At 43.9% G+C, this 12,794-nt stretch overlaps 1 protein-coding gene across 1 annotated transcript; it reads right to left on the reverse strand.

Moving 5' to 3' along the window:
- Positions 1-5,657: 5,657 nt before the first annotated feature.
- Positions 5,658-12,487, reverse strand: zmp:0000000529 (WD repeat-containing protein 20). The gene is made up of 4 exons (XM_027280271.1): positions 11,584-12,487; positions 8,511-8,693; positions 6,271-7,680; positions 5,658-6,096 (listed from the first exon to the last, which is right to left on the reverse strand). Exons 1-4 carry the CDS (start codon positions 11,992-11,994, stop codon positions 6,049-6,051), a joined length of 2,052 nt encoding a protein of 683 aa, XP_027136072.1. The 5' UTR covers positions 11,995-12,487; the 3' UTR covers positions 5,658-6,048.
- Between the last annotated feature and the right edge of the window lie 307 nt (positions 12,488-12,794).

The following is a 12,794-nucleotide window of genomic DNA, read 5'->3' on the forward strand; positions in this document are numbered from 1 at the left end:
TAAAAATTAAACAGATAATATAAGAAAAGTATCACAATAATAGTACATAGCAGTCACATATCTAAATAAAAACAAATAATTAAAAATATAATAACAATTAAAAGAATTGTGTAAAAAATGCTTGAAGAGATGAGTGTATATACTTTTGTACAATATATTTTATTTACTATTGCTACTTTGATATTTTATCTACCTACACCTGGTGTAGAATATACATGTGAAATGCTTCTGTAATGATTTGTATGCTACCTTTGTTTGTGAAACAAAGTTCTAATAAAAAATAATTAAAAAGTCAGTATGACCTGCTGCTGGATAAAGGTTTTGATTTAAGTATATTATAAGTAATGAGTAGTAAATATAATAAAATAACACTATTCTTATCTAGTAACTCCTCATTGTATTTAGTCTTCCCTTCACGTCGTTTTGAATTTTTTTATACCATTTCTTAGATTTACATTCAGATCTGGTATGAAACTGTACCTGCAGTCAGCAGAACAGTTACATAACTTTAGTGAAGTTAATGTAAATGAGATGTTTGACAACTCGAGCAAGATTTTTAAGATTTTTGAGTCTGCATATTTATTTTGTACACCTCATTCGACCTGAAGCAGAAACATAAACTGTAGTTCCAGCATGATTTGTGAAAATGTGTAAAGTGTATTAATTATTATTTAGATGTATATAGAGCTAAAATATAAATCTAACAGCAGCCCAGGACACACACACACACACACACACACACACAACACACACACTGTTTGTTTCAGGTTTAACGTTTTAATAACAGATCTCCATATACAAACTGGATACAGTGACGTCATTCTGCTGTTATAACTTCCACCAGAACAGGCATATACTGTGTGAAAGCGTGTGCGTGATGCTGTGTGTGTGTGTGTGTGTGTGTGTGGGTCAGTGCATGGGGTAACTGTAGAGATTGCAGATTTTACACATACATACACACATGCATACACACAGAGAAACTTCAAAAACAACCTTAAAACGAAGCATCTTGACTTGATTCAGCCTGAAATGTAAAAAAAACGAACGGAAGAGGAATGCCGTCTGTTCACGTGATGAACAACCATGAAGAGGAAAACGTCGACCTTTAAGTGTTCAGACTTCTGTGGCATCTTTGAAACCTGGCTCAGATTTTTGTCTCATTTGACTCGACACTGTTTGTTTTTCAGCTCACAGACGGTCTGGATGCCTCAGAGTGTGCAGGTGAATTATTGAATGTACTCAGGTGGAGCTCCAGCTGGTCCTGTGATCACAGCTTTTGTTCACTTCAGTGCTCATTAGTCTGTGTGATTTAAACAGCACGTTAGATTTAGGCCTAATGCTTCTAGAGCCAAATTAATACTATCACCCTCCATTTCTGCAGCGTTTACTCTGCTCTGTACTTCACCTTTCTCAGAGACACAAAGTGAAATCTGTGCTTTGAAATCAGCTGAAATGAGACTCCTGTCACAGGCTGAAGCATAAAATTCTAACAAAACCTGCAGGTGTTTTTTAAAGCACAGACTCCTTGGCTGACGAATGGATTTGCTTCTTCTACAATGAGTGTTCAAATATTTTGTTTTGGAAATGAATTCTTCAACTGCAGGAGAAACCTTCAATAATCATTTGTGGAGTGAAACCTGAAGTCTAGACTTTGAGGATCTGTATTTGGGTTTTCCTTGGCCAAGTATGTGATCCTGCTTCTGACCACCTTCAGCAGCTGTGGTAACACCGACATGTTTGTCAGGCTTAAGAATGTAAATAGTGATTTGGGTGGAGGACAAAACAAACATACAAGCAAAGGGACACGATTTATACTGTGAACATTTGTACAGGACTCACTCATTTACCGAGTAAATAAGATATAAAGAAAAAACTCTGGAAGTTAACACGTCCCAGTGTTTACGTCTCTTAGAGAGAAAACTGAACAGCTTGTGCAGCGTAATTCAAATGTTCTGTGGCTGAACAAAACACAACTCACATTTATCTCATTGACACCTGCATGTGTCTCAAATATATCTTCTATGAGCAGATGGGCTTAAATTTTCATTTTGATTCCTCACTCACGATTTATTTTTCGTTTGGGGAGACACATAAAATAGGAAAAGGTGAGACATGATCATGAGGAAAGAAGACTAGACACTGAGTTTGGAAGGAATCGTGTGCTGCATGAATATTGATAAAATGACTTTAACGCAGTCAGGAACACATTTGCATCTCTGACCACCTGTAGATGTGAGATCAGGATGTCCACATCAGAATATATTTTAATGTGAAAGTGAAGCAGAGCCTGAGAACACAAAGAGAAACATGGATTGTGCTGCACAAGCTGTTTGGAGAAATTCAAAGTTTTGAAATAATCTTCCTGTTTTAACTTCAGTATGTTAGGACAAGTCTGACGCTTCACATCATTTTCATCCAAAGAGAGCAGATCCATTTTCCCCTCTTCCTCTCAGACATCGTGATGAAGCATTAATTTAGCCTTAAAGCTGAGATTGACCTCAGAGCTCATGAGCTCATTCACAATACACTCAGCAGACATGCTGTTGCTATGACAACAAAAACGACTGTATGGGCTGCAACAACACACCGGCTCAAACACAGTGCGAGGAGGAACCTGGCGGTTTGTCTGTTGCTCCAAGGGCATAACCTTGGCTCCTGCAGTCCTGGGAGTTACTCTGCTATTTATAGGATGTATTTTCAGACAGGTAACTCTATAACTCACAAAGAAACCCAACAAAAATCCACAAAGGCTGATAAAAATACTGCCAACTTCCTGCACTGTGAGCTCTACATTGGCACTGAGCTATCATACATGTGAGACAGGAGTAAGTATTTGTAATGGCCCAAAATAAGAGGCATGTTCAGAAACACCTTGGCGGCCCTTCCTCTCTGGCTGATGGTTGAACAGTGGACAGAAAGGGTTTGGCATGCATGTGTGTGGATTTTCAGTGAGGCATTGAGTTGGATATCGAGAACCAGGTCTGAATTTAAACCATCTCCAAAGTTATGACGACCAAATTATTACTCTTTAAACGTGCTTCATCACGCTTATCGATTCCTGAAGACAACCATTATGTATGAATGTTTACAATATGGCAGACAGAAGACAGTACTGATATGGTGAAATGTAATGACTGCATTCAGCTGATTTCATGCAGGAGGCAGTCTGTAGTCTGTCTGTTTCTCTGTCAGTGATGTAAATCAGTCTGGTGCTCGGCTAGAAAGGTGAGGTCAGAGAGAAGTGACAGAAGATGGAGACAGGCAGTGATGAGGTCACTGCAGCTGTACACGTTCACGTTCATCAGCACACTGACTGCTGAATGCTAATGCTTAATGTTTAATGCTCATCATCTAACATTTGGAAACTAGCAGTTAGCACAATGATGCGAGAGTCATGATTGGACAGATGATCGTTTTGACCTGACGATGATGCTCGATTTAAAGTCAGGACATGTCCAGAGTCAGTGGCATTGAAAGCATGAATAGTCGTACACAACATCATGGCACTCAGACAGACAGATGTTGTCGTTCCTCACTACAGGCACGGCTGAGAACTCTCAAATGGGAACAGACGTGGAAAATGTTAACTGCTCCTCAGAAGTGCTGCTGCAGAAATACAACCCCTCCCGAACAGAAAGCAGCTGACACGAACACAATGTCAGACTGAATAATGAAGTTACAAACCAAAAGGGACATTCAGTCTGATTATCAGAGTGGAAAGTCTGTCAGATATGATAAAGCATTTCATGCTGCATGATATTAAAATGCAGTTTTCCTTTCATATTTAGAATGCCTCAAACTCTGCTCGTCTTTGCACGTCCAACTCCAGTAAAAACAAACAAAAAATAAAATCCTCATGACATTTGGAATCTGAACAGAGTCAATAAGCACCAGAATCGATAAGCAGAATCAAAATCGCAAAGGAAATAAATCCAAATCACGACATTTCCTTTGAAGATTAACATATTGAATCCTCTGTACCAAACATATCCAGTGAATGGCGGAGCTAGAAGAGCTGTTTCTGCACAGAAGTCAGATCACACACACAATAACACCCCGTGTGTGTCTCATGGCAGCTCAGGATGGACTGTGGATATATTGTATGTGCAAATTCTTGCAAGAGGCAATTCAGGTGTGACAGGAATGGAGTCCAAGCCACAGTATATATGATGCTACAGCATAAGAGGGGAGAGAGTGTGTGTGTGTGTGTGTGTGTGCCAGCAGTTTTACGTTTGGAATGTGCAAGAGTGTGTGTTTGTTCATGAGCAAGTAATTCATTAAGATGCTGTTTGTCCACGCATGATGCTCAGGAGAATTAGTATGATTCGGATCTATTCACTCGGACAGTCAGCTGAAATGTACGGCCCGAATATTGCTCTCTGTGCTCGACTCGGGTCGCTTTCTCTAAAAAGTCACACTGGACCCGAAATGCTTCTGCCTCAGTCGACAGATTAAACCCAGCTCGCTTCAGGGACAAACTGGAGAAACTCTATCACACGAAATAAAAACACATTGACATCTTCAAGTTCCCTAAAACAGCAGACATTCAATTTTAACTGTGGTTGCTATGTACAATAGAAGGATCTTCATATATTAATATTCTTCATCTTTCCTGTTTTCTTCACTTCCTTGCTGCCGAGTCATTGTTTCCATACACATTTGTCCTTTTTGTATTTATAGAGTATTTTCAGTATTTACATTATAAATTACTACATAGTCTTGTGATAAAATAAATAACTTAAATACAATGGCCGTGGCATTTGCAGTGTCTTTTGCATGAAGGGGAAATGGGAGGTATCGGATGAAGGAGGGGCTGAAGGACGAATGAGCCTGGTCTGCTGTTCACTCCTTGCTGCTTCAGAGCTGCAGATAGAAAGGATAAACGATCTCTGTTTGTTTGATGCAGTCTGATGCAGAGAATCACGGAGGGCTGAGGGGAAGGCAGAGGGCTGAAGCACTGGGAATAAACTTTATTCCCACAATGGCATGAGGTGGGAAACTCTCCCTGAACACAGTGTTGACCTGCACTACTGCTGACCGCCATCATGACATCTGGAATCATTTGGCATTTCACATTCTCACTAACCTAACTGTGGGTTAGAAATGACTGCTAACAAACACGTTTTAGAATAGAGCTGAATGCCTCCATCTGTTTTATCAGAACACAAATGAAAACGTCACTTTAAAGTACTGATGAACTGCTGCTGTTGCCTTTGTAGGGCAGATAAGAGCTGAGGTTCAATTCAGAAATACAAAATATGGCCAAAGGTACATGGACACCAGAACATTACACCTATTTGTGCATTGTTGGTACCAAAATATAGACTGTCCTCCACTCTTTTGGAAAGGCTTTCCACCAGGTTTTGGAACCTGGCCTCAGGGATTTGCTCCAATTCAGCCACAAGAGCATTAACGAGGTCCAACACTGATGGCTCATTACGTCTGGCTCACAGTCTGTGTTCCAGCTCATCCCAAAGGTGTTGGATGGAGTTGAAGTCTGTGCAGGTCTGTTAACTTCTTCCACCCCGATCTGGGAAAACCAGGACCTGGCTTTGTGCACGAGAGCACTGTCATGTTGAAACAGCAAACTCCACACTACCAAGCTGGAAAAACACTGTTCAGATCAAAGGGGTGTCCACATATTTTTGGCCATGTAAAGTATTAGAACGTCTAAGCTGAAGGGAAGGCTAACTACCTGATATGTTAGCTCGAGTCTTCACTATAGTAACACATTTGTTTCTATGATTGCAAGCTATTTTTTTAACTTGAAGTCCATCTGGAGATCATTAATCTGTGCCAACGATTCAGGAAGTGTTTCCCACCAAACTGTCCATCGTGGGAGTAAAATCAGCAGGGAGCAGGGTTTGGGTCATGGCATGTAAAGAGAGTAATACTGAGGGTTTAATACTGCAGTGGTAGGGTAGTCTCTGGTTGTTGGCCCCTAATTTGGCATTTGAGGATCGGCGGAGAGGGTGTTGGACAGAGAGAAGACAGCGAAGAAGGAGGGAGGAGATGGAAGGAGGGATGAGTGCAAAGCTTCTCCTCCAGCTATACCACTGTGCCACTCGGAGAGTTCCCGTTCTGTGCTGTCAAGTTCTGAACAGAGAGACAAAACATAAAAAAGTTAGACACTACAGGGACAATCAGACTCAATCTCTACTCCACTTTCCTCCATTTCTTTAACTTTTCAGGAAGTGCAAATATCCAAAAGGTATTGATGTATTTTGTAATGCACTATCTTTCTAATTTAAGAGTTAACTGAAGACATACCGCCTTCCCTGGCCGTGCCCAGGTACAGATAAGACCCTCTTGGCAGGCTGTGATGATGCAGTCGTCCATGAATACCAGGACCGTCAGCCTCTCGTGTGCAATCTTCTTGCACACCAGCGGCTCCAGCAGCGGCACCTCATGCATGCGTGGGCACAGTGTGGTGCCCAGGACCTTGGCAGCGTCCAGCCGGTTGCTCCTCGGCGCTACATTGATCTTATCATTGCTTTTGCTGATGTTGCCCAGGCTGTGGTACCTCTTGTGCTCCTTTTCCACTCCACTGCCGCAACCGGATTTGTCTGACTTGCGCTCCTGGAGTGACAGCGTGGCAAAGCGACCAATGCTGAAAGGGGTGCTGTTTCCTCCACTGCTGCTTCCTCCCCCTCCTCCACCTCCACTACCACCCTCCGAGGTGCCCTGGCCCTTGGAAGCATTTGCCACGGCAGGGTGGGGCAGAGAGTTGGAGCGAGAAAGGGAGCGAGGAAGTGGTAAGGGGAGTGTTGGTGGGTTTGAAGTGCCTGTGTTAGTGTTGGGCGGATGATGGTGCCCCTCAACCCCTCCACTTCCTCCCCCACCTGAGGTGCTGTTGACCACACCGCTGCCAGAGTTGGACAACGAGGGTCCAAAAGTGTTAGTAAAGGCACGGGACAGTGGCAGGCGTGGGTACAACACGTCATCCGTCAAGTCCCACAGACAGAACTGGGTGTCCTGTCCCACTGAGCCAAACCGATATGTAACCGACGCCGAACCGCCACCTTTAGAGCTGTGCCGAGAAAGACGCGACAACGTGCTGCTTGTTCGAACTCGGCCGAAGTGCATGGAGTTATTTGGTGCCCCCTGGTGGAGGTCTTCCTCGCTGCCACTAAGCTCCATAGGTTCATCGTCTTCCAGGGAAGTCGTGAAGGGGTCAAATGCCACCACGTTGACCCAGGACTTGTGACCATGACCTCTTGCAACCACACGGCTTTCTGCAAATGACCAGACGGTAACCAGGTCATCCTCGCCGCCTGTGGCGAGATATTTCCCATCAGGGCTCCATGACACACACAGCAGCCCACCGAAGTAGCTCTTCATCACCCCCTGCAGCTCCATCGAGTCAAAGTGGAAGACACGCAGGCAGCCGTCCTGACCTACGCATGCCACATGCACACCATCCGGAGAGAAGGCAAACTCGTTGAGGCCTCCTTCACCCACAGCCCATCGTAACAACGGGTTGCGAGGCGTCTTGGTTTTGCAGGCATAGACGGCAAAGCCTTCGCCCTGCCTCAAGAGAGAGTACTGTGGGGCCGTGGTGCCACATGGGTGGTCCACATTGTAGAGGTAGAGGTGTCCACTGGCATGTGAGGCCAGGAACAGGTTCTCAGACTTGGGAAGCCATTTTAGACACGTCACCTTGGACTTGTCTATCAACCTCTGGAAAACAGGAAGGAGGAGGATAGAGGAAAGGTAACATAGGATAGATAGATAGATAGATAGATAGATAGATAGATAGATAGATAGATAGATAGATAGATAGATAGATAGATAGATAGATAGATAGATAGATAGATAGAAGAGGAGATGGAAAGAATGGAGGAGAGAGTTAAAGAGAAAGATAAAAAAAGATATTACAAATATTTCGATTGCAGATTTTCTTGTGAGTCAACTCACTGCTAAAATTGCATTTGCAAAATGTGAGATCTAGAAAACTAAATATAAACTACTGAGATAAGCACATGCAGGAAGGAGGCTTGGGAGGAGAGAGAGAAGGTCTGTAGAGATCAAGAATCAGGCAGCAGCAGAGACAGTGAGGAGACTGAGTGAAACCAGCCGAGAGAAAACCAGGAGGTGGAAGACGAGGAAAGAAAAAGATTTAGAGAAGCACATCGCAGGGAGGTGAACAGATTCAGAAACACAAACACAAAGTCTGCATGCAGTAGTGCACACATACACCCACAATCTCCTAAATTCAATTGGGAATCCCATTAAAGAGAATCCCATTAAACAGACAGAGGCTGTTCAGCAGACAGTAGTAAGCAAAAGAACGTGCGAACAACAGAGCATGTTAGAAAACACTGAAGACAGAGTGTGAGTCCTCGGCTACATCACAGCATCCAAACTAGGACAAAAAATCAATACAGCGATGGCAAATCATTTCTGATGTATTGTAGCAAGCTTTAATCACAACATCACAAAGGCTGCCGTTCCCCAGCACAGACACACACACACACACACACACACACACACACACACACACAAAGTACCTCCTCATTGAAGAGTTTACTGGTTTCCTTCTTGATGGGGTCGAGATACTGGACCTGTCCGGCTGAGAAACCCACAATCAGAGCTACGCTCTCTGCTGTGGCAGAGTACTGGTTGAAGTCGTGACATGTTGGCTGAGTCCCCTTGTAGATTCTCTTGTCTATCGGCTTACTGAGGTCCACAGCCTGCAGACAGACAGGTCGCAGACAGAGAACCATGAAGCATTAAGCAAGAAATGGGAACAAACTGTTTCAGGGACATTTAGAGGTTCTTAAAGGTGTGTCATTTGTCCCGCAGACAGCACACTAAAACAATCATCTGCTGACAATATAACTCACATCTCTGCGCCCATTTAGTATTTGGTGATACGTTTTTCTTTTCTTGATAAATGATTAAATTATAGATGACAAAAAGTCACACTGAGATATTTCCACAGCAGCTCCAGCAGAGTTTGAAAAAACATTTTTCATAATGTCACAATGAAGGAGCAAGGCTTTTTCACGACAGCTGCTTTGTACGCTGACATTCAACAATTATTCTGGGAGAAATCCAGCAAGCAAGATTCAGGGACGCTGACGTTTCTTTCACCTGACAGTGGCCACAAAGGAGGAGTATCACCAGACTGGAAACACTCTTAGTCATGTTATTGGTATATGCACCTGCAGCACACTGAAAGGTCACACCTGATCTCTGAGGGTTTGCTGAAGTCATTCTGGATTACACTGTTGTTCTTGCTGTCAAGATTAAAGATCATGGTGCCCCCCAAAAAAAATTTAGTGATAAAAAAATCTGCAAGGATTTAAAGGTAAGTCATAAAAGAAAAGTCCGGTGCCAATATGAACATCAGATCAGCCCTCCTGTTCATACAGGTCCCTTCAATGTGCTGCAAGTGGAAGTGAGCGTGAACTGAATGCACAGTCCTTTTTCTGTGTTTGAAAATAAATTCTGACGTTTAGATGACACCTAATGAGGTTTCCACAGTTTGTTAGTTTGTTGTTAAAGTGTATCTTTCTCTCGTATAAAAGATCTCATTACATTACAATCCCTCCACCAGCTCAGCACAAAAGTCAAACACAAAGAGGCAGTTTCATTAGCTTCATATAAACCTGGAACACTTTTTACACAGAAAGAGGACTGCGTGTTTTGAACAGCCGGTACGAGCAGGACGAATTATTACAACAAGCTAAAACTGTTTCATATCCAAATAAATTTGTGGTTTGGAGTCAGTGTGCAGGCGTTACTCTTTTCATCAATGATCTCCTCAGGGACATTTTGCATGCCTGAGTCTTTATTGATTCTTGATCTATAGAGTACAGTACAGTACATTTTTCACCGTCGGTGCTGCTGTTTTATTATCTCTACACAGTGAAGCCATGTGTAGACACACATGAAGTTTGAGTTTTTTGTGCCATGACTCCTTCTTGTTGCAAGTTTGACGTCATTGCTTTGCCATGCGTGACTGTTAAAAAAGATGCCGGCATCAGTAAAAGGAACTGATAAACTCAGAGGTGTATGATTCTGATGGATCACACAGTTTGGAACTGGTTCTTGATTCTCATCCCTAGACCTGCTTTAAATCATGTCACTGATATGCTGTAACCCAGTTATATGTAATGCAGATGCCTAAAAACATTTGTTTAGCCACTTCACACTTAAAACACCAAAATAACTTCTAGTGGTTAGTGCACATTATGACTGATTATTAGAGGCATTAGTAACAATGCTGACCTTATTAAGCAGATTGGCCGTCGACCCGATGTAACTAATCCAAACCAACAATCCACATTAGATACTGTTTCTTTGTCAATAATAAATAAATGATAAATTCAGTGTTTCCACCATCAGTCACAGACGAACGCTGAATGAATTTGTAGTAACATAACAATGTAAACAGTGCATCACTACATGCCAGCATCAGATCAGTACATGGCATCATCACTGAGTATCAGAGTCAGCAGGGGAAGGACTGTACCGGTGCATCCCTGCTGATTAAATGTAAATGTGTCAGAGGATGAACGTTACCAATGATTTCACTTTTAAATCACTCACTGTGTCGACGGCAGGAAGACGAGTGCAAACTTTAAAGACAACATCTCCTCGACATACAGAACACTGTGAACTCTTGAACTCTGAGGTAACTGTAGTATAATATACTGCATGTTACACAGTCTAAACACACATACTGACTAAATGGTGAATGTACATTATAATGATGCTGATATACATCTTCACTTGCATGTGATTTCCTGAATTAACGAATACCGCACAGCCCCAGTTAGCCATCTACACCTTATCTGCCTGAGTCATAGAGACATTCATTCCTGCAGATTAACTACCTTTTATTGTACTTTAAGATTTCATCAGGACCCAGAAAAGAGAAAATGATTGAATCTAAAAAGGTGTGACTGATGGTGTGCAGTCAAAGAGGAGTCACTTCCCAACATTTTCCCTCATTGATCCATTCCACGTTAGAGGAGGAGAAGCTTTTTACATTTGTCCTCCGGTTCCTCATAAATGGGTTATTAACATTCCTCATTAAGAAGCAAGTGGTGCAGGGAGCTGCAAGCAATCTGTAAATTCCTCGGTGCATGCTATCAATGCTAAAAACAAGCTCTGCCAGGACAAATGCAGATTACTCAGAGATTAGTCAGGAGGACAAACATCTGATTTCTGCCATGTAGACTATGAGGAGTGTTTATATCACCCAGCCAATGAAGGGACAGGCAGTGTGAGTCTTATAAAGAGCATTTAAGTTTTCAAATCAACAGTAGGTTGACTCTGATGCACCTGAACATCCCTGTGTGTGATCTGAGGACTCACACACATTCACATGCACATGTAACCTGCAGGGACCGAGCAGTCCTCAGTGAATGGAGAGCAGTCCCGGGCTTCAGGCTGTGTCCTGCCCGTGTAGTAACACTGCTGCCCTCCTGCAGCGTGCATCCGCCTGCATGATGCACCACCCTCTGTCTGCTCTCCATCTTGCACAGATGGATGGAGGTGTGCGCACAGATGATGGAACAAACCTAACAGCACCAGCTTAGCAGTGCAGGCTAACGCGCTAACGCAGCTCACCTTCTTGATGTTGGTGTACGTGTAGAAATACAGCTCCCTGCCGATGTTGAAGCACACCCGCTCCGACTCCTCGCCCGGGTCTTCAGGCTGCAGCTTGACCATGGAGACCCGGACCGGAGGCAGGAAGCCCGCCGGAGAGGAGTTGGCTGCGGCATTGGAAGAGGATGAGGCGGCGGCAGCGGCGGCGGCGGCGGCGGCAGCCCCGGGCCCCTGCAGCAGCCCGACCCCTCCGCCGGGTATCGGACCAGGTCCGGCTCCTGGGCCCAGCGTGGCTCCAGCGGACGGACCCCGCGGCAGCCCGCCCCGCTGCTGCGAGTCGGAGAGGGTGAGCAGCTTGTAGAAGCCCTCTCTGGTCCGGAACTGGGATTTAATCTCATTGATATCCTTCAGAGCGCCGCCATCTCCGGCCATTTTTAGTACAAACAAGCCGCACAGGAAACTGCGATTCTGACCTGGAAATAATAAAGCTACAATAAAAAGTCCTAGAATAGAAATGGGAGAGGCGACGGCGAGCAGCAGCAGCCGAGCTCAGCTAGGCCGACCAGCACAGCCCGTCTGCTCCAGTGCATTTTACACCAGTACCGGCGACTACACCACTGCTACCTCATAGATGCACCCCGACAGAAAGCCCTCCTCAGCCGGTGTGAGCATCATCTTCGACCGGGTCTCTGCCTCCGTTCATCCACTGTGCGTAAAGTACGTGCGATGATGCGTCGGCTGCTGCTGGCCCGGCCTGGCACTGCGCACTCCCACTAATGTGTCGGGGGGTAAAGAGAGGGCATCCGGCCCCGGACAGGCTGCTTCACCCATCCCTCATTTATCCTCCCGGTGACAACAGCACCACCCTAAAGATCAAGCGTGCTGCTTTAAGAATGAGAAAGTATAACAGCCGATTTCACAGAAAAACTATTTGAATGGAAACAGATTAGAGAAGTGCAGAGATGTGACACTGTCATGCTCACACTGATCTGCAAAATATTAGAAAATAAATTACTTTTCCGCAATAAATGAATTCAAATGAAAGATCTGTAATGTACAATCTAAAGTGGCATGAAATTAGTTGCGAATATTCTTGACTCTAAATTGAATTGACTGTTTCTTCAACACCTCCATGCCTCCACATTTGTCTTCAGTAGGCTGAACTGCATTCATTTATTATCAAATGCTTTGTTTTACATTCAGCAGTTCAGCATGAGCATGACAGATTCCTG

The sequence above is a fragment of the Larimichthys crocea genome, chromosome VII, assembly GCF_000972845.2.
Source record: "Larimichthys crocea isolate SSNF chromosome VII, L_crocea_2.0, whole genome shotgun sequence".
Classification (NCBI taxonomy): Eukaryota; Metazoa; Chordata; class Actinopteri; family Sciaenidae; genus Larimichthys; species Larimichthys crocea.

Coding starts and splice junctions, on each gene's coding strand:
- zmp:0000000529 (XM_027280271.1), bottom strand. CDS start 11,994: ATGGCCGGAGATGGCGGCGCTCTGAAGGATATCAATGAGATTAAATCC. Junction 8,694..11,583: donor CGTACACCAACATCAAGAAG/GTGAGCTGCGTT, acceptor GTCTGTCTGCAG/GCTGTGGACCTCAGTAAGCC. Junction 7,681..8,510: donor GTAAACTCTTCAATGAGGAG/GTACTTTGTGTG, acceptor CCTGTTTTCCAG/AGGTTGATAGACAAGTCCAA.